This window comes from Oncorhynchus tshawytscha, linkage group LG09 (genome assembly GCF_018296145.1).
Source record: "Oncorhynchus tshawytscha isolate Ot180627B linkage group LG09, Otsh_v2.0, whole genome shotgun sequence".
In the NCBI taxonomy this organism is placed as follows: domain Eukaryota; kingdom Metazoa; phylum Chordata; class Actinopteri; order Salmoniformes; family Salmonidae; genus Oncorhynchus; species Oncorhynchus tshawytscha.
Window position 1 is genome coordinate 75,596,021 of NC_056437.1, and position 21,945 is coordinate 75,617,965.

The window sequence follows — 21,945 nt, forward strand, 5'->3', positions numbered from 1 at the left end:
AACGTTGGGAACAGAGTGCCCCATGGTGATGGTGAGGTTATGGTATGGGCAGGAATAAGCTACAGACAACAAACAAAATTGCATTCTATTGATGGCAATTTGAATGCACAGAGATACTGTGACGAGATCCTGAGGCCCATAGTCATGCCTTTAAGGTATCCAACAGATGCATATCTGTATTCCCCAGTCATGTGAAATCTATGAATTTATTTCAATATATGACCTGTAACTCAGTAAAATCTTTGAAATTGTTGCATGTTGCGTTTATATATTTTTTCAGTATAATTTATTCACTACTGTATAGCTAATATAACAAAACATCATTGACCATGTTTCAGAGATTCTACATTACAATGTTCGGTAGTTTGAAAGAGCCATTAAACCAGGGTGTACGATGTCACAAATATACTGACAAGAGAGGGCTGTTTGCACAATCAGATTGAACCATTATTATGAAAATGTGTAAGACTACTGGACTGCATTTGTTGACCACTTAGGTGCATTTTTTATATTAATAAGGTCTGAGGAGATACCAGCAAGGATGAATAATAACCAATTGAGAGGCCGGGAAAATGTCACTAAAATTACAGAGTATACCAAAGGGTGATGATCTTTACTGGAAACTTGGAGCCACCTGGGTTAAAGGGTCAGGTCTTTCTCTAGCCATGTCGATAAAAATTACTTTATATTCATAGACTGAAAACTGATGTATTATTATAACAACTGTAACCATTATAATATTAATAACCATCATAATTGTAAGCATGTCAAGGTCAATGTTTAAATTGACGGTTCTGACAACTCCAAGAAATGGTTGCAATATATATATTTATGCTAGACAACACTTGATATGTTCTTATAAGCTGGATGTTTAATTGACATTTAGTTCAATATCTGCTCAGTTGATAACCTTATTACTGGCAAAGGTATAACCAGTTAATATCACTACAATGCCAGTCCCAAACAACTTATTTCAGTTATTTGCTTTTAAAGTGTTTGCACATGTTTTGCAGATAAAAAAATAATAAAAACATTTTTAGGCGTTGGAAATTTGTATGGACATTGGCAAATGCAACGCAAACTTGGACTTTGTATGCCTTTCAGTGTTTGAATACTTATTAAATACTTTAAATGAAATAAAGCAATGTATATGAACGTTGCAGTTCCTAGTTCATATCTGTATATAAATACATTAAGGCCTTTGCATTTCTGAGAAATTATACCCACGGCAGATGATATTACTATGAACAAGAAATGTAAAAGTGTGACATTGTGGCCCTCTCCTGTAGGAACAGCATAGTGCATCTAAACCAGGTATGGGCCCTCGGATCAAATGTATTTTTTATTCAGTGGGTGTCTCAGTTACTGTTGCAAGCTAGAATAGTAGAATACACAAAGTGCAATTTCAAAATTTGGTTGAGCATTAGCAGTTTTTCTCTTGTTATGTCAGTCACTGATAGTCACTCGCATAGTCCATTTCAGTTAAACATTTTTAGATTGGTAAATTAGTCTAGCGGCCAGCTACAGTATCTAAACTTAGTAATCATGGTTGATTTACCGTCCGGGAGGCCCCGATTGATTTTGTTAGTCAGTCTTACTCAGATATAATTTTAAAAACATTTACCCCTGTCCATCCTATGGCAAAATGTGTCGAATTACAGGAAATTAGCAAGTTTTCCTCTTTGCCCCAGGGCAAAATGTGTAGAATTATATACAAATGTGTTATATAATGGCAAGATCTTCTCTCTGAAACATGACAAAATGTGTAGAATTGCAGCAAACTTGCTTTAAAACAGCAAAACTTTCTCTATACCCTATTGCAAAATGTGTAGAATTGTACTAAATAAACTCTAAAGCAAAATCACATATCCGCTGTCAAGAGGGAGGCTGCTAATGTGGTGATGGGGGGGGGACTCACGAGCAACTGCGGCCCCTCATGAGTTCAGATTTTTTGTGGCCCCCATCAGTTGCCCATCCCTGATCTAAACCATGTGATTACACTTGTTCCCTTTGCATATGACAGAGGTCTCATGATAGCATGACACTGGATTGCAGTAATGCTCAATGTCTGATCTGATGCTGAATAGAAACATGTTCTAAATCATCTGTGAGACTATTCCACACCATACCACAGCGCCCACCCTTCTTAAATAATAAACAGAAATCCCCCCTCAGCTATAAATGATGATTGTAAATAGCAAAACTTACATGAGTAAGTTGCTTACTACTTTAAGTTATATAGTGATATATTTATTCTGGGAGAATCTTCATAAATTCCATTAGATGTTTCAATAATTTCTATTAACATGAACATTTATCATGACTACAGGTAAACCAATATATTGAGACCATTAACAACCTTATTCAACTTTGGCAAGTTTGCTTGTGTTGATCCATAGAATAAATAAACGTAGGCTACCATACGAGTGCAGCCTTTTTGTTTTTTTCTTAAATATATTTTATTACTTTAAGAATAACTGAGAAATGCATCAGCAATCTCTGTACATTTAGTTTTATTGTTTTCCCTTGGGTTTGCGCAAAAAAATGAATGGTGAACTGGGCTGAGGAATATGATGCTGCCTCATAGTGCACTTGAAACCCCAAATAATATGGTTAGTCCTTAGGCATCCTTCAGTTTGCTTCTCTAATATGCTTCAATGTTAAGTTCCTTAGGACTCCTTGTTGTCTCCAGATCCCCATTTTCATATGTTCCTGTTCTAGATCACAGTTCTTCAATGTCAATAATAGAGGCACATTAGAAATACTGCCACTTTCCAAGGACTGTGTCTTTGATTGCATCAACAAACTGAATTGGCACCCAGTAGACCCAATACTGAGAGGCTTCTGTTGGACCCAACTGAAACGCCTAGGAAAGTGAATGACAGAAAATTAATTGCACAATAAATTACAGTAAGATATCTACTTTTGACAAAATAATGTATGTGTTTATGGAAAAAAAACATACATTACATCAACTGTCATTCTGGCTTGTGCAGTTTGTAGTAAGGAAACGTGTTACCATCATGTGATAATCCTCATGGCCTTCAATGGGTTCAGTCACCACATGTTTGATGGAGCCCATTGGGATTTTCTCTGTTCTCTCTGTAGGAGAGAATATACACAGATAAGAGTGAGTGCCATAACACTTTTTCCTTATACACAATCCAACCAAACCAGGGGGTCATCTCACCTTTAGTTCCAATCCACAGTTGATCTTGTTCCAGTTTGAAGGTGAGACGAACTTTTCCACCAGATTTGTTGTACATTCCGGCTAAAGGCACTGTTGGTAAGCGTTCCTATGTAACAAATGAGAGATCACTTGCTGGTCATTAGTGGAAGAACAAGGAAGTAATTCACAACGAACCATCTCCAAGCTCCTGAACGTGATACAGTGTTCCAGTGGAAATATCTGTGAGAAAAATACATAAACAGGGCAATATACACTGAGTATACAAAACATTAGGAACACCTGCTTTTTCCATGACAGAATGACCAGGTGAATCCAGGTGAAAGCTAAGATCCCTTAATGATGTCACTTGTTAAATCCACTTAAATTCAGTGTAGATGAAAGGGAGGACAGGTTAAAGAAGGATTGTTATGCCTTGAGACAATTGAGAAATGGATTGTGTATGTGTGCCATTCAGGGGGTGAACAGGCAAGACAAAAGATTGAAGTGCCTTTGAATGCGGTATGGTAGTAGGTGCCAGGCGCACTGGTTTGAGTATGTCAAGGACTGCAATGCTGCTGGATTTTTCACACTCAGTTTCCCGTGTGTATCAAGAATATTCCACTACCCAAAGGACATCCAGCCAACTTGACACAACTGTGGGAATCATTGGAGTCAACATGGGCCAGCATCCCTGTGGACACCTTGAGAGTCCATTCCCCAAGGAATTGAGGCTGTTCTGGGGGTAAAGGGATGGGGGCTACAAAAATATTAGGAAGGTGTTCCTAATGCTTGGTATACTCAGTGTAAAACAACCATTAAAAGCATACTTTCCCAACCATCATTCGGGTTTTGTTGAAAATACTCACCTTTGTTCCTTTAACAGATGGCATTATGTCCTCTGGTTTGCCTTTGTCCAACACCTTTCTGTGTTGCTGAAATTCAATACATTATTATTTTAGGTTCACAGTTGAATACAAAATATCATAACCTGTGACTATACCTTGGGCAAAAAAGTTGTTAATTTACAAATATGGAACTCAAAAGACGTTGAAAAGTCCTACTTTTTGCCGACACAAAGGTTCCTTTTTGTTTTCTTCAGCTTTAACTTCCTGCTGAATAACCTCTTTTGGTGTATTTACAGCTAGTACATCATTTATTGTAGATCCAACCACCATTATTTTTGCACCATTTGTAACTTTAATTTCACGTAGCGTCTTATCTTCTGGTAGCAGGCCTTTGTACATCACTTTCTGCATAGCAGGTGGAAGACCTATTAACATAGAGAGAGAGAGAAAAAGAAAGGGTGGTTGAGAGACATTAATCAACACTGTGAGGGTCTAGAGGAGTAAAACAAGGTTGTCCACTATCAGCATATCTATTTATTCTTGCCATCGAAATGTTAGCTGTTAAGATTAGATCAAACAATAATATTAAGGGATTAGAAATCCGTGGCTTAAAAACTAAGGTGTCATTTTACCCTGATGATTCATGTTTTCTTTTAAAGCCACAATTAGAGTCTCTCCACGACCTCATTGAGGATCTGGATACTTTTGCTATTCTCTCTGGATTAAAAACAAATTATGATAATTATAATATTACGTATTGGATCACTAAAAAATTGCAAATTTTACATTACCATGTAGTTTACCAATAAAATGGTCTGATGGAGACGTGGACATACTCTGTATGCAAATCCCAAAAGAAAGAAATGATCTCACTCCAATACATTTTTATAGAAAGTTAGCAAAAATATGTAAGATCTTGCTACCATGGAAAGGAAAATACCTGTCTATTTGTGGAAAAATCCCCCCGATTAACTCTTTAGTCATATCACAGTTTACCTATTTGCTTATGGTTTTGCCTACACCTAGTGACCTGCTTTTTAAATTATATGAACATAAAATATTCCATTTTATTTGGAACGGCAAGCCAGATAAAATTAAAAGGGCCTATTTATATAACGAATATGAATTCGGAGGGCAGAAATTATTAAATATTAAAGCATTAGACCTCTCACTAAAGGCATCAGTCATACAAAAGTTATACTTAAATCCAAACTGGTTCTCTATAAATTGGTACGAATGTCTCATCCTATGTTCAAGAAGGGCCTTTTTCCCTTTATTCAGATTACACCGGCCCACTTTCGATTGTTTGAAAAGGAAATCATCTCCAAAATATCTTTATTTTTTAAACAAGCCTTAGAAAGTTGGTTGCAATTTCAGTTTAATCCACCTGAAAAGACAGAACAAATAATACAACAAATATTGTGGTTAAATTCAAATATACTTATTGATAAAACAAAAAGTATTTTTCGAAGAAATGTAAAAAAAAAAAAAGTATCATTTTTGTGGATGATATCATAAATAGGACTGGTGGAGTTATTTCACACATGCAGCTAACACAGACATATGGAAATGTCTGCTCTACCCAAAATTACAACCAATTAATTGCAGCATTACCACAAAAATGGAAGAAGCAAGTAGAAGGGGAAAAAAGTAAGGAACTTGTATGTTGGCCCTGTATTAAAGAACATAAATTGTTAAAGAAAAGTGTGATAAATAAAAACAAACACCAATTTAATTTAGGACCTAAAAACTGACAGCTGTGCCGTATAAATTGCAAAATAGTTGGGAAGAGATTTTCGATGTACCCATTCCATGGCACATGGTTTATGAATTGATATGCAAAACAACTTCAAATTTTTCAATTTACATTACTTTACAAAATCCTTGCAACTAATAGAATGTTATATATATGGGGGATACAATCTTCCCAGCTCTGCAGATTCTGCTGAGGAGGCAGAGTCATTAGATCATTTATTTTGGTATTGTCCATATGTAGCTCGTTTTTGGTCACAGGTCCAGGAATGGCTGAAGAATTGCAACATTTGCCTAGAACTAACGCTGCAGACAGCAATACTGGGTGATTTGAAAAGCCATAGTCAATCAATCAATAATATAATAATTATTTTAGCAAAAATGTTTATTTTTAATTTACAATCTGTAGAAGCTATGAGAATAGAAAGGTTCAAGTCGTTTGTGAAGCATCACAGCACAGTTGAAAAATATATGGCAAATAGAAATCCAAAATGGATGATGTTGAGAGATAGATGGGAGAGGTTGAATGGAGCTGAAGGGTGGGACTAATAGCAATATAATACGTGAAGAACATATGGGGTCTGTAAAATGTATATATATTCAGAACGTTTGTGAAATAGCACAGTTACAAATAGAAATCAAACTGGATGGACATCAGAAATAGAGGAAGGACTAAAAACAAACAAAAAATAACTATTGTAAAATAGACTGTGAATGTAAAATGTGTATTAAGATGTATAAATTGAAGGTAAAAGCTGAAGTGTTTATTAGTTTACTCCAATTGGGGGATCGGTGGTAGGGTTTGCGGGGAATAATAATAAAGGTATATTCTTTAAAAAAGTATGTATGTCTATATAGGTATGTGTATGTATATATGTGTATATGTATGCATGTGTGTATGGATATATATATATTTACCCAAAAAATATATGGGGGATTGGAAATGATGCAGACAATTACATTGATGGAACCAATATTCTTTCCTCAATATTTAGCTGATCCACCCCTTTAAAAAAACACAAAAAAACTCTGTGACTGTTATACATATCCAAGTAGTTACTACGCAAGCCTAAACAACTACTTACCAGTGAGTGAATGGATTCGCTCTTTCAGTTTGGCTCCAGTGCCATCTAAAGGAATTTTGAGATCATACTTATTCTTGTTCCAAATAATCTTTAGATCCACCATCTCCTTTCCTTCATCACTGTCATCTCCATTGCTGACAGTGGGGTCCTGAGTTGAAGAGCTTTCCCCGGCATTATCTGTCCGAGACACAGTTTCCAAAACTTCAGCATTCCCTTTGCCAACAATTTCACACAGTGGTTGTGGCTCTTTCAACGTGGCTTCAGTTTCCATTACGACTTCTTCACTTCCTATGAAAGGATTATGAAAGGCATAGCTTAGCTGAGAATTCTCAGCTCCATAGAGTATGCCAAAGCCATAGAGTATGTCAAAACTCAATGCCTGGGAATAGTTTGTCACATTACGTATCCTCAGCCAAATAATAACTACCAAGTATGGCTTCATGCAGTTAGTTTGTTATGACAAAGCAGCTGCAAGCAACTGGCTGGTTGACCTATTTGGTATTCTGTGGGTCGTTTAGCCACGTTAGCTAAGTCTGACATCTCACGTGGCTGTTAGCGAGCTACTGTAGCTTATTTGCAAATAGCGCTAACTTGCTAGCTACCTAGTCATGCTAGCTAAGTTAGCTGACACATCCAAGCTACATTTGCAGTCAGATAAGAGTTTTCTAGCTATTTAATATAACTTGCTAGCTTATAAATGCCTAATATAGCTAATGTTGATAGCTACAAAATAACATAGTGTTGGCTACAAGTATTACATTTACCCTAGGTTTCTAGAATCAAATTACAACTTATGTAACAGTAGCTCTAGTTATTTGGCTATGTAACAAAATCGAAAGAGCTAACGTTAGCTAGCTAAATATGGTTGGCTAGCAGCTAGCCAGTGACCAGGATAACAGGGCGAACATTGGATTATGAAGAAAATATGCTTTTAAATCCCATTGACATGTTGAATTTGCACCAACGTCAGAAATACAATTAAATGCCTAAATTAATGAATTGAAAATTGCTAAATTGTACCGCATAGATATGTGGGAAAGCATAACATTATATATTTTTCAATACCTACCATCCTGGGTCGCCATGATGATTGTGTACAATATGAAGTGAGACTGCTGGGAAACGGACGCGCTGACGTGTATTGGTCCTACGAGGCTTCCATTGTCTGTAAAGCGTTTGATAAATCTCAACTGTATGCTTGGTTTCTAATGAAAGTCATTTGCCCCCTACAACAACGACATGAAGCTTGGTCGTATTGTATGCGATCACGAGAAACTTCGCTAGCTAGCTATTAGGTACATAGCCCACTAACTACAACAACCTACCAAAGGTGCTAATGGTAGGGTTATGCTGAATTGGCTCGCGCTGATAACTTATTAACAGAGAGAGCGTGCGGAAGAAAAGTTACCATATGGACTTTTGAAGAAGAGTAGCCGAAAAGTGCTTGTCCATCAAAGGCGTGGGGGTCTCTAGCTATATCCTATGCCTTTTGTATTTGCTTAGCTATCTTAGAAATGTCTGGTCGACGCAAGAAGTGTAACTGTTGGAATAATCTGTGTGCTGTGTAGCGACCTGGGACATCTACTAAGAGGTGGTGCAAGAATAATATAATCATGGCAGACCTCAGGATTTACAACGTTGTCATTCTGGGACTAGGATTTCTGTTCATTTTCACTGCTTTCACCACCTGTGGAAACATTGAAGTAAGTCAAAGAACACACTTTCACTTGTGTGACCTTAGCTGAAGTCGTTACCCAGGCAAACTATATTGACTGGTAATTTGTTTTGTTTGCTAGAGTCAATATCACTGGAGAAAATTCACGCCTACTCAATAATATTTCAGATACTAGCAACTTCCGAGCTAGCTAATGTATCTGAAATTGACAGCTGTTTGACCTCTCCCCTTCAAATTACATGTCATGTGGGCCACATACTCTTAATTTATCAGAAATATAGTATCTGTTGTCATTTGACATGTTTGTAATATATTGACTGATCAGTTGATTTGTTTGTTAAATAGTCCATTTAACTTGAGACAATGGGCAGTTACCCATTGATAACTGCTATCTAAAGTTGGTAGTTGTTTGATATCTTAAAACGGGTTACATTAGACATGTCATAATTGTTTATCATTCATGGTACATCAATATTGATATATTTCTTAATTCCATTCTTTTACTTTTAGATCTGTGTGTATTGTTGTGAATTGTTAGATATTACTGCACTGATGGAGGTAGGAAAGCAAGCATTTCGCTAAACCAATAACATCATGTTAACAATAACATTTGCTAAATATGGGAATGCGACCAATAAAATTAGATTGGAATGGTTGTCATTTTGCAGTTATGCTTTGCTTTTTTCAAGTCAATTTTCAAGTTTATTTTCTGTGCATCTTCCAGCTCACATGATGTCCTTAGCAGCCTTGTCAGTGGTGCATTGTTGGAGGAGTCCTGGGTCAGGCGCATCTTGTGTTTCCAATTTCTTCATCAGTCAATAGATTGTCATGCCAAAGGAATTACTCAAACGAATACATGTAAAGGTCAATATCCACAGGGCACATTGGTAGTAGTGTCAGCAATATTTGAGAACATATTTTCTGTGTTCATATGCTCACATTAATATCTCTCTTTTATAGCAAACCATAGTTAAAAGCCTGGACAATGATACCATCACTGGAAGTGGTTATCACAGGTGAGTTGGATGGTGTTACCATAGGCTAAATATTTGAAAACCACATTATCCCAGCGAAAAGAGTGGGGGAGATAAGGTGCGTCTTTCAGTATCATTGACCCTTATACCAGACACTAAACTTTTTCCTACTGTACTGTTTTCTTTCTGTCCTTGTACAACAGCCTTGGAATCATCTATGGAATTTTTTCGTTTTCAAATTTGTTATCTCCAACTGTTGTTGCAATAATTGGACCACAGTTTACAATGTTTTTCAGTGGAATTCTTTACAGGTGAGTATCAAGAATTCTAAAGGAATTACCCCCCCATTCATTTTCTATTTGCAGATCTGTAGTTGATTGATATTTCTGTCTGAAGTAGTTATAACAAGGTCATGTGCTGTTGTTTGTTATGGTTCCATTCTTTTCCATAGTGGTTACGTAGCTGTATTCATCACCCCATCAACATGGTCCTTTTACCTCACCTCAGTACTAATCGGCATAGGAGCAGCCAGTAAGTCCGGTTACATGGGATCTCTCCTTTGTTCCCTCTGGTATCTGGTTAACATTCCCCGACTACAGAATCATTCACATTATTACATATTGGTAGAAATATGTTTTTACATTGAACTCTCATGATTTACATGACAGTTTGGTATAAAGTCATAGACACTATATATACAAAGGACTTGTATGTGGAAACCCCTTCAAATGAGTAGATCTGTCTATTTCAACCACAACCGTTGCTGAAAAGTGTATACAATCGAGCACACAGCCATGCAGTCTCCATAGACAAACTTTGTCAATAGAATCACATTACTAAAGAGCTCAGTGACTTTCAACGTGGCACCGTCAAAGGATGCCACCTTTCCAACAAGTTAGTTCTTCAAATTTCTGCCCTGTAAGTGCTGTTATTGTGAGGTGAAAACGTCTAGGAGAAACAATGGCTCAGGCGCGAAGTGGGAGGGCACACAAGCTCACAGAATGGGAATGCCGAGTGCTGAAGCATGTAGTGCGTAAAAATCATCCTTGCTTGCAACACTCACTACAGAGTTCCAAACTCTGGTAGCAACATCAGCACAATAACTGTTCTTTCAGGAGCTTCATGAAATGGGTTTCCATGGCCAAGCAGCTGCACACAAGCCTAAGATCACCATGTGCAATGCCAAGTGTCGACTGGAGTGGTGTAAAGCTCGCTGCCATTGGACTCTGGAGCAGTGGAAAATAGTTCTCTGGAGTGATGAATCACACATCACCATATGACAGTCTTACGGACGAATCTGGGTTTGGCGGATGCCGGGAGAACTACCTGCCCGAATGCATAGTGCAAGGTTTGGTGGAGGAGTAATAATGGTCTGGGGCTGTTTTTCATGGTTCTGGCTAGACCATTTACTTGAAGAAAAATTGTAACGCTACATCATACAATGACATTCTAGACAATTCTGTGCTTCCAACTTTGTGGCAACAGTTTGGGGAAGATACTTTCCTAATTCAGCATGACAATGCCCCTGTGCACAAAGCGAGGTCCATACAGAAATGGTTTGTTGAGATCGGTGTGGAAGAACTTGACTGGCCTGCACAGAGCCCTGACCTCAACCGCAACGAACACCTTTGGAAGGAATTGGAATGCTGACTGTTAGCCAGGCCTAATCGCGCCCAACCTCACTAATGTTCTTGTGGCTGAATGGAAGTAAGTCCCTGCAGCAATGTCTCAACATCTAGTGGAAAGCCTTCCCAGATGAGTGGAGGCTGTTATAGTAGCAAAGGAAGGACCAACTCTGTATTAAAAAAAAAATTCCATGATTTTGGAATGAAATGTTCAACAAGAAGTTGTCCACATACTTTTGGTCACGTAGTGTATGTTTCACCTCTGTGCATATGCCTAATCCAATCCAAAATTCACTACATGCCTCTGGAGTCTGCTATTCTCTTACGCATGCTATTCATTCCTAACAAATTTGTAAACTGAGTTAACCCATTTTTTGCTTTTAGAATAATGATTTGTAAGTAGATCAAATGTCATAGTAATTACACAGTATTATAAACAGTTATCAATATGGGTACGGAAGATCAAATCAAGAAGGAGCATATGTCCTGTATGAATGGTAAAGAGTATCGAGTCTGTCTTGTCAGTTGTTGAGCATTGGACAAAGGTTACCATGGTTATGAAGTCTGAAATGGAGCTTGTTAATGATTTACATAAAAGGGAAATGCTTGGGTTATGTTCATTATCTCTGATTGCAAGCAAAGCAAATATTTTACAAATGGGAGAGCTAAATGAGAATTCTTAGGGCAGATGAAATGAATTGTTTGATAATGTTAGTTTGTTCTAAATAAAATGGACACATTTTCCCTGAATTGTTCCCCGATAATGCATTTTGATCTATTCAAATGTCATTAAATAGCAACCATCTCTATTCATTACATCTACAGTTCCTAATCAGCCTCTCTCACTCACTCTTTGTATCCCTTTCATCAGTGCTTTGGACAGCCCAAGGACACTTCCTTGTGGAGAACTCTGATGCTTCCACCATCAATAGGAACACAGGGATGTTTTGGGCCCTTTTACAGTGCAGGTATATTAATGGCATATATTAATGGTAGGCTATATACTAATGGCAGTTATTTCCATTATTTGGTGGCCTAGAGCAGAATGTGTAATTCTAACACATTCTTTTCTTTTTCAGCATGTTATTTGGCAATCTTTACATTTATTTGGATTGGAATGGAAGGATAGAAATATCAGGTATGTGCATGTGAAGCTCATCCAATGGGAAAATATAGATAAAATAGAGCTAACATTAATGAAAACTTGCAATTGCATCTTTGTTTTCATTTAGGATATGACTCATATGTCCTTCCAATATTGTTGCCCTACTTAGTAATGGTGTGTGTTCTCTGTTTGACACTGTTTCCTTTGTTCTTGATGTCCCTCTCAGATAGGAGCAGAAAGACTATCTTTATAGGTCTTCTGGTTACTTCAGTGCTGGGAACACTCAGCTTCCTGGCTCTGAGAAAGACTCTTCCAAATGAGGAGGAGATGCTCAATGAGGAGGAAGGCCAGCCTTTGCTCTCATCTCGCACGATGTTAGTTTCCTAATTAATTGACAGTACTCTCTCACTGTACCCTTATTTAAATGGGAATCCATGGCACTGCGTTGGTGTCTCTGTTTTAAATGGTGGTTATTCATTCTATGAATTTGAATATCAAAGTATTGAAAATAAATCATGTATTTGTCTTGCTAATTTGATCATTTTCCATCTTAATGTTTGGCAGGTATAAGCAAAGAGCCAACTCTGCAGTACAAGATGCAAAGTCAGAATTCAGTAAGTTAATGTAGCATCACAGGCACATTTGTTATTATACAATCAATCACTAAACAATTTCTTTGGGTTAAAGGACACCTCTGTTACCTGGTTTATGTTGTTTCACCGTTTACTATCCTGTTAGTCATCCAACGTAATTCCTTGTGTGTCTCCTTCTCTTCAGAGACAATCCTGCAACTGCTCAAAACCAAAACCATATTGCTCCTGAGCTGTTGCATGGCATACAGTGGTAAGTAGATTGTACTGCACAACCAAAAGTCCAGACATTTCCCTCAGAGGAATAGTGTTTTTACCAGTGTGTTGTCATCGTAGGTCTGGAGCTATCTTTCTACAGTGGTGTGTATGGGACATGTATCGGGGCAACAACAGAGTTTGGAGTGGCAGCTAAAGGCTTGATTGGGATCTCCGGAATCGTGGTGGGGATTGGAGAGATAGTTGGTAGGTTTGTGTTGCCCAGTGTAACGTTCACCCATCACTCTTATGTTGGTGTTACAATCTAACAAGGAACTAGTTTGACAGTAATCTGATGTGATTTGTCAGGTGGAGGCGTCTTTGGACTAGTATGTAAGAACAACCGATTCAGACGGACATCTGTGGTCTTCCTGGGGATGGTCGTCCATTTTGTCGCTTTCTACTTGATCTACCTCAACATCCCAGATGATGCCCCTGTGGTTTTAAAAACTAGCACACTGAACAAGCCATATCTGACACCAAGGTATGGTTTTAACATAAAACAAACACACAATAAAAGCGGGGCTGTATATTGTTTTAATATTAATCAGAAATCATGTCAGTTGAAAACGACCTGTTGTCACCCCCTCACAGTTGAGCGTCTCCTATCTGTTTCCTAGTATCTCCATCGCATTGCTGTGTAGTTTCCTGCTTGGACTCGGTGACAGCTGTTTCAATACTCAACTATACAGCATCTTGGGGCGAGTTTATGCTGAGCAAAGCGCGCCTGCTTTTGCCATCTTCAAATTCATCCAGGTAACCCCCGAGAGAGTTTGATACAGCTGATCGTTTACTAAAACATATGTACCAGCAATTGATTCTGTGGTGAGCTGGGTGTAGTTCGTTGCAGTATAGTTAATTAATAACTTATGGATGTTTAGGTATACGTAGGCTGATGTACACTACCGGTCAAAAGTTTTAGAACAACTACTGATTCAAGGGTTTTTCTTTATTTTTACTATTTTCCACATTGTAGAATAATAGTGAAGACATCAAAACTATGAAAAACACAAATGGAATCATGTAGTAACCAAAAAAGGGTGAAACATACAGTGCCTTGCGAAAGTATTCGGCCCCCTTGAACTTTGCGACCTTTTGCCACATTTCAGGCTTCAAACATAAAGATATAAAACTGTATTTTATTTGTGAAGAATCAACCACAAGTGGGACACAATCATGAAGTGGAACGACATTTATTGGATATTTCAAACTTTTTTAACAAATCAAAAACTGAAAAGTTGGGCGTGCAATATTATTCAGCCCCCTTAAGTTAATACTTTGCAGCGCCACCTTTTGCTGCGATTACAGCTGTAAGTCGCTTGGGGTATGTCTCTATCAGTTTTGCACATCGAGAGACTGAAATTTTTTCCCATTCCTCCTCGCAAAACAGCTCGAGCTCAGTGAGGTTGGATGGAGAGCATTTGTGAACAGCAGTTTTCAGTTCTTTCCACAGATTCTCGATTGGATTCAGGTCTGGACTTTGACTTGGCCATTCTAACACCTGGATATGTTTATTTATGAACCATTCCATTGTAGATTTTGCTTTATGTTTTGGATCATTGTCTTGTTGGAAGACAAATCTCCATCCCAGTCTCAGGTCTTTTGCAGACTCCATCAGGTTTTCTTCCAGATTGGTCCTGTATTTGGCTCCATCCATCTTCCCATCACTTTTAACCATCTTCCCTGTCCCTGCTGAAGAAAAGCAGGCCCAAACCATGATGCTGCCACCACCATGTTTGACAGTGGGGATGGTGTGTTCAGGGTGATGTGCTGTGTTGCTTTTACGCCAAACATAACGTTTTGCATTGTTGCCAAAAAGTTCAATTTTGGTTTCATCTGACCAGAGCACCTTCTTCCACATGTTTGGTGTGTCTCCCAGGTGGCTTGTGGCAAACTTTAAACAACACTTTTTATGGATATCTTTAAGAAATGGCTTTCTTCTTGCCACTCTTCCATAAAGGCCAGATTTGTGCAATATACGACTGATTGTTGTCCTATGGACAGAGTCTCCCACCTCAGCTGTAGATCTCTGCAGTTCATCCAGAGTGATCATGGGCCTCTTGGCTGCATCTCTGATCAGTCTTCTCCTTGTATGAGCTGAACGGACGGCCAGGTCTTGGTAGATTTGCAATGGTCTGATACTCCTTCCATTTCAATATTATCGCTTGCACAGTGCTCCTTGGGATGTTTAAAGCTTGGGAAATCTTTTTGTATCCAAATCCGGCATTAAACTTCTTCACAACAGTGTCTCGGACCTGCCTGGTGTGTTCCTTGTTCTTCATGATGCTCTCTGTGCTTTTAACGGACCTCTGAGACTATCACAGTGCAGGTGCATTTATACGGAGACTTGATTACACACAGGTGGATTGTATTTATCATCATTAGTCATTTAGGTCAACATTGGATCATTCAGAGATCCTCACTGAACTTCTGGAGAGAGTTTGCTGCACTGAAAGTAAAGGGGCTGAATAATTTTGCACGCCCAATTTTTCAGTTTTTGATTTGTTAAAAAAGTTTGAAATATCCAATGTCGTTCCACTTCATGATTGTGTTCCACTTGTTGTTGATTCTTCACAAAAAAATACAGTTTTATATCTTTATGTTTGAAGCCTGAAATGTGGCAAAAGGTCGCAAAGTTCAAGGGGGCTGAATACTTTCGCAAGGCACTGTATATATATTTCATATTTGAGATTCTTCAGATAGCCACCCTTTGCAATGACAGTTTTGCACACACTTGGCATTCTCTCAACCAGCTTCATGAGGTAGTCACCTGGAATGCATTTCAATTAACAGGTTTGCCTTCTTAAAAGTTATTTGTGGAATTTCTTTCCTTAATGTGTTTGAGCCAATCAATTGTGTTGTGACAAGGTAAGGGGGTATACAGAAGATAACTTGTTCTCAACCTGGTTAAATAAAGGTGAAATAAAAATTAAATAAATAAAATGTAAAAAAGACCAAGTCCATATTATGGCAAGAACAGCTCAAAAGAGAAACGACTGTCCATCATTATTTTAAGACATGAAGTTCAGTCAATATGGAACATTTCAAGTACTTTGAAAGTTGCTTAAACTGCAGCTGCAAAAACCATCAAATGCTATGATGAAACTGGCTCTCATGAGGACCGCCACAGGAACAGAAGACCCAGAGTTACCTCTTTTGCAGAGGATAATTTCATTAGAGTTACCAGCCTCAGAAATGGCAGCCCAAATCAATTCTTCACAGAGTTCAAGTAACAGACACCTCAACATCAACAGTTCAGAGGAGACTGTGTGAATCAGGCCTTCATGGTCAAATTGCTGCAAAGAAACCACTACTAATGGACACCAATAAGAAGAAGAGACTTGATTGGGCCAAGAAACATGAGCAATGGACATTAGACCAGTGGGAATGTGTCCTTTGGTCTGGAGTCCAAATTGGAGATTTTTGGTTCCAACAGGCGTTTTTTTGTGAGACGCGGAGTGGGTGAACGGATGATCTCTGCATGTGTATTTCCCATCGTAAAGTATGGATGAGGAAGTGTTATGGTGTGGAAGTGCTTTGCTGGTGACACTGTCTGTGATTTATTTAGAATTCAAGGTACACTTAACCAGCATGTCTACCACAGCATTCTGCAGTGGTACGCCATCCCATCTGGTATGGGCTTAGTGGGACTGTCATTGGTTTTTCAACAGGACAATGACCCAACACATCTCCAGGCTATGTAAGTGCTAGTCTACCAAAAAGGAGAATGATGGAGTGCTACATCAGATGACCTGACCTCCACAGTCCCCTGACCTCAATCCAATTGAGATGGTTTGGGATGAGTCAACCCGCAGAGTGAAGGAAAAGCAGCCAACAAGCTCTCAGCATATGTGGGAACTCCTTCAAGACTGTTGGAAAACTATTCCATGTGAGCTGGTTGAGAGAATGCCAAGAGTGTGCAAAGCTGTCATCAAGGAAAAGGGTGGCTATTTGAAGAATCTCATATATAAAATATATTTAGATTTGTTTAACATTTTTTTGGTAACTACAAGATTCCATATGTGTTCTTTCATAGTTTTGATGTCTTCACTATTATTCTACAATATATAAAACAGTAAATATAAAGATAAACCCTTGAATGAGTAGGGTTTCTAAAACTTTTGACCCGTAGTGTATCCCTTTGTGTGGTTATACTGTAAGAATAACTAGAGGGAAGGATGATTGAAGGCCTTCTTGTGTCGGTCTATTTAGCCACACAAACATGCATTAGTTTATTACATTAGAATTCTGTAAGAACTCACAATTCATAAATTACTGTGACAGAGTAGTAAACACAAAGTCAACTCTTTGTATTACTTTCAACAAGTTGTTGTTTTCTTCTTTCCTTTGCCAGTCCATTTTTGCAGCAGTTGCCTTCTTCTACAGTGGCTACTTGCTGTTGACATGGCAACTGCTCATTATGGTCATCCTGGGCTTCACTGGAACACTCTGCTTCTTCATGGTGGAAAGAATACAGAACTTCTCTGTAGACCTACAACAAGAGTATTAGGATCCGTCATTTCAACACTGGCACAGTCATGTATGTCAGACTTACATTTCTAGGTTTTTTAACAGGAATAATACTTTGCACCTTCAATGTCTTAGCTATAACTCATCTTGCACAACTCACTAATTATATCATGATTTAAATGTCATTTTTTAACTTTTCCAATCGGATTGTGTATGTGTAATATAAGACCTGATGTATTAGCTGTCTTTATGCATTGCTCTCAGGGTTATTATTTAAGATAGTGTCATTGTTTAAAATTCAATTCTGTGGTAGTGTTATAATACGTCATACAATTTCGTAACTTGATGGAATTGTTTTTAGATGTTTGTTAGAATTTAAGATGCATACGAAACAGAAGAAATGTTCATATTGAGGCTTATTAAATGATCTTACAGTTTGAGAAAATATGTTATTAGTGACAATGCTAGCTTTGTATGGGAAAAGATATTGATGTATACCTGCAAATTTAATGCTGTGTTGAAATGTGTATAGACAGACAACATTGTTCAAACCTAATCTATGACAATTCTCCACATCCAACATGCCAAAGCTTACAAGAGCTATCCAGTGATTTAAAAAACCCAATATTGCCTTATGATAATACAATTACTGTACAACTTATTTTCAGTGCCCATAGCATGTAGTAGAGTAGGTAAAAAATACATCTATATGCATTAACATTTATGGTATCCTTTTACTTCCATTTTTTATATTTTACATATCAATATGTTGTCAGTCATGCATACTAAGTGCCTGTTAATGTTTTGGTGATTTGTATTTGTTATAAATAAAGCAAATGTCTATTGTAAACTTTAAAAAAAATATATACACTGCTCAAAAAAATAAAGGGAACACTAAAATAACACATCCTAGATCTGAATGAATGAAATATTCTTATTAAATACTTTTCTTTACATAGTTGAATGTGCTGACAACAAAATCACACAAAAATGATCAATGGAAATCAAATTTATCAACCCATGGGGGTCTGGATTTGGAGTCACACTCAAAATTAAAGTGGAAAACCACACTACAGGCTGATCCAACGTTGATGTAATGTCCTTAAAACAAGTCAAAATGAGGCTCAGTAGTGTGTGTGGCCTCCACGTGCCTGTATGACCTCCCTACAACGCCTGGGCATGCTCCTGATGAGGTGACGGATGGTCTTCTCCCAAACCTGGACTAAAGCATCTGCCAACTCCTGGATAGTCTGGTGCAACGTGGCGTTGGTGGATGGAGCGAGACATGATGTCCCAGATGTGCTCAATTGGATTCAGGTCTGGGGAACGGGCAGGCCAGTCCATAGCATCAATGCCTTCCTCTTGCAGGAACTGCTGACACACTCCAGCCACATGAGGTCTAGCATTGTCTTGCATTAGGAGGAACCCAGGGCCAACCGCACCAGCATATGGTCTCACAAGGGGTCTGAGGATCTCATCTCGGTACCTAATGGCAGTCAGGCTACCTCTGGCGAGCACATGGAGGGCTGTGCGGCCCCCCAAAGAAATGCCACCCCACACCATGACTGACCCACCGCCAAACCGGTCATGCTAGAGGATGTTGCAGGCAGCAGAACGTTCTCCACGGCGTCTCCAGACTCTGTCACGTCTGTCACATGTGCTCAGTGTGAACCTGCTTTCATCTGTGAAGTGCACAGGGCGCCAGTGGCGAATTTGCCAAACTTGGTGTTCTCTGGCAAATGCCAAACGTCCTGCACGGTGTTGGGCTGTAAGCACAACCCCCACCTGTGGACGTCGGGCCCTCATACCACCCTCATGGAGTCTGTTTCTGACCGTTTGAGCAGACACATGCACATTTGTGGCCTGCTAGAGGTAATTTTGCAGGGCTCTGGCAGTGCTCCTCCTGCTCCTCCTTGCACAAAGGCGGAGGAGGCGGTCCTGCTGCTGAGTTGTTGCCCTCCTACGGCCTTCTCCACGTCTCCTGATGTACTGGCCTGTCTCCTGGTAGCGCCTCCATGCTCTGGACACTACGCTGACAGACACAGCAAACCTTCTTGCCACAGCTCGTATTGATGTGCCATCCTGGATGAGCTGCACTACCTGAGCCACTTGTGTGGGTGGTAGACTCCGTCTCATGCTACCACTAGAGTGAAAGCACCGCCAGCATTCAAAAGTGACCAAAACATCAGCCAGGAAGCATAGGAACTGAGAAGTGGTCTGTGGTCACCACCTGCAGAACCACTCCTTTATTGGGGGTGTCTTGCTAATTGCCTATAATTTCCACCTGTTGTCTATACCATTTGCACAACAGCATGTGAAATGTATTGTCAATCAGTGTTGCTTCCTAAGTGGACAGTTTGATTTCACAGAAGTGTGATTGACTTGGAGTTACATTGTGTTGTTTAAGTGTTCCCTTTATTTTTTTGAGCAGTGTATATTAGGTATAAGTAACCTATTTGCAATGAGTTCCTGTCCTCTGTGGTAACGAGAAGATACAAATGTAACAGTACAATCTGTCATCGACACGGAACTCCAACATGTAGCACCAGTCATGTAGCTTTATTCTGATAAGAACGACACAAAATTGCACGTCATGCAATGCACGTCTCACCATCCAACTCTGCACTCACGCACTGTACAAAATATATGAACCCCCCCCCACACACCAGACACGGTAAGTTGCTAGCTAGTACTGGCAGGAATTCTCTACAACAAAATACACAACAAATATTCTCCAAAAACCGCTGCATCTTATGTGTGATGTTCGAATAACATTTACAAACAATTTGATATAAATTGTACATTTAAATCATCACTTGAGAGTATAAAAATCACTTTTGATGTACAGTGCTTTGCAACCAACAACTTACCGCTGGTTTGGTGCTTGTTCACTGGGACGATTCTAACTAGAACATCCCCCCTCGTAAGCAAGCTACGCAAACCGGCCAATAAGATGCCATGTTGAGTAGGTGAAGGCAAGACAAACTCAAACCCAAAAACCCATTGGCTTAAAATAAAGTGGCAAGGGGAATCACCAATATAACCCTGTTACACAAACACAATTAGATTTTTTCAATTTAAACCAACTAGTGCGCTTACTTGTACCTCTTCTTCAGTTTGTGTCTTCCAAAGTGTTGGTAGATGTCACTGGGCAAGTGCAACACTTGATTTTTTTTACTGGGAATTGAAGTTCTAGATTGCACATTCAATATCAGAGGTTATTGTGTGGGACAACGACATGCAATACACATTATGCTCAGGAGATGGTGCTAAAATACCACTGTAGGCCCCTATTTAGATTAGAATGAAGGAAACCGTAATGTTGATCATACAATAAAAAGTACTCTAATTCAACTCCTATTTCAACTATTACTTTCTAAAGACTGTCAGGTAGCACCTATACTGTTGCGGTTCTCCTTTTCTTAGATGCAGGAAACGGATATGGTAACTTAGTCCAAGCAGAGACGTATGCATCCTCATGTTAATGCACTTCTCGTTTTTTCTTACCATGGCAATAGGTTGCGTGTGCTGTTTTCTATTGCAAGTCCTTTCTGGTCCTGTACGTCATAGTAAAGGTGTGGTACATACAGTGGTGGAAAAAGTACCTAATTGTTATACTTGAGTAAAAGTAAAGATTCCTTCATATAAAATAACTCAAGTGAAAGTCACCAGAAGTAAATGTATCAAAGTAAATGTAATTGCTAAAACATATTTAGGTATCAAAAGTAAAAGTATAAACCATTTCAAATTCCTTATATGAAGCAAACCAGACGGCACGATTTTCTTGCTTTTTAAATTTACAGTTAACCAGGGGCACACTCCAACACTCAGACATAATTTACAAACAAAGCATTTGTGTTTAGTGAGTGCCAGATCAGATGCAGCAGGGATGACCAGGGATTTTGTCTTTACGTGTGTGAATTAGACCATTTTCCCGTCCTGCTAAGCATTCAAAATGTATTGAGTACTTTTGGGTGTCAGGGTAAATGTATGGAGTAGAAAGTACATGATTTTCTTTAGGATTGTAGTGGAGTAAAAGTAAAAGTTGACAAAAATATAAATAGTAAATTAAACTACAGATACCTCAAAAAACTACTTAAGTAGTACTTTAAAGTATTTTTACTTAAGTACTTTACACCACTGGGTACATATTGCTAAAGGTGATGCAGACTTTCAGCCTAAAATATTTTCATTACAAATGCTCACCTTAAAATGCTTCTTTGTCAAACTTTTTATTACACTTGCAACAATTTAGCTAGAAAGCTAAAAAGAACCAGATAGAAGGGATTTAATTGTTAGTACTCCATAAAAGTGATGTATATTTTCTCCCTCTAAAAAGGACATTTTAATGTTGATCACTGGCAGGAAGATGTGACATCACTACAGTTCATTTGTTTTCC

General features: G+C 38.6%; 2 protein-coding genes across 4 annotated transcripts; one reads left to right on the forward strand and one right to left on the reverse strand.

Moving 5' to 3' along the window:
- Positions 1–2,496: 2,496 nt before the first annotated feature.
- Positions 2,497–8,055, reverse strand: LOC112246043 (ubiquitin domain-containing protein UBFD1-like). Of its 2 annotated transcripts, none has more exons than XM_042327453.1 (7): positions 7,921–8,055; positions 6,852–7,139; positions 4,231–4,439; positions 4,036–4,101; positions 3,191–3,296; positions 3,020–3,102; positions 2,497–2,866 (listed from the first exon to the last, which is right to left on the reverse strand). In XM_042327453.1, exons 1-7 carry the CDS (start codon positions 7,934–7,936, stop codon positions 2,756–2,758), a joined length of 879 nt encoding a protein of 292 aa, XP_042183387.1. In that variant the 5' UTR covers positions 7,937–8,055; the 3' UTR covers positions 2,497–2,755. The 2 variants fall into 2 exon arrangements, with proteins under 2 accessions (XP_042183387.1, XP_042183388.1); XM_042327454.1 differs by having other exon boundaries at positions 7,917–7,938.
- Positions 8,056–8,079: 24 nt separating this feature from the next.
- On the forward strand, positions 8,080–18,450 carry LOC112246042 (UNC93-like protein MFSD11). 2 transcript variants are annotated; one of them, XM_024414303.2, is made up of 14 exons: positions 8,080–8,554; positions 9,251–9,390; positions 9,487–9,542; positions 9,704–9,811; positions 9,952–10,031; positions 11,997–12,093; positions 12,205–12,263; positions 12,457–12,604; positions 12,795–12,844; positions 13,008–13,073; positions 13,157–13,282; positions 13,385–13,559; positions 13,696–13,831; positions 17,430–18,450. In XM_024414303.2, exons 2-14 carry the CDS (start codon positions 9,355–9,357, stop codon positions 17,583–17,585), a joined length of 1,293 nt encoding a protein of 430 aa, XP_024270071.1. In that variant the 5' UTR covers positions 8,080–8,554; positions 9,251–9,354; the 3' UTR covers positions 17,586–18,450. The 2 variants fall into 2 exon arrangements, with proteins under 2 accessions (XP_024270071.1, XP_024270070.1); XM_024414302.2 differs by lacking the exon at positions 9,251–9,390.
- Positions 18,451–21,945: the final 3,495 nt, after the last annotated feature.

Excerpts from the sequence above, each read along its gene's own strand:
- LOC112246043 (XM_042327453.1), bottom strand. Across the intron at positions 4,440-6,851 it reads GCGAATCCATTCACTCACTG|GTCTTCCACCTGCTATGCAG; the intron begins GTAAGTAGTTGT and ends CTATGTTAATAG. Across the intron at positions 2,867-3,019 it reads ATGAGGATTATCACATGATG|GCGTTTCAGTTGGGTCCAAC; the intron begins GTAACACGTTTC and ends TCACTTTCCTAG.
- LOC112246042 (XM_024414302.2), top strand. The coding sequence starts at position 8,465 with ATGGCAGACCTCAGGATTTACAACGTTGTCATTCTGGGACTAGGATTT. Across the intron at positions 10,032-11,996 it reads AATCGGCATAGGAGCAGCCA|TGCTTTGGACAGCCCAAGGA; the intron begins GTAAGTCCGGTT and ends CCCTTTCATCAG. Across the intron at positions 13,560-13,695 it reads AAGCCATATCTGACACCAAG|TATCTCCATCGCATTGCTGT; the intron begins GTATGGTTTTAA and ends TCTGTTTCCTAG.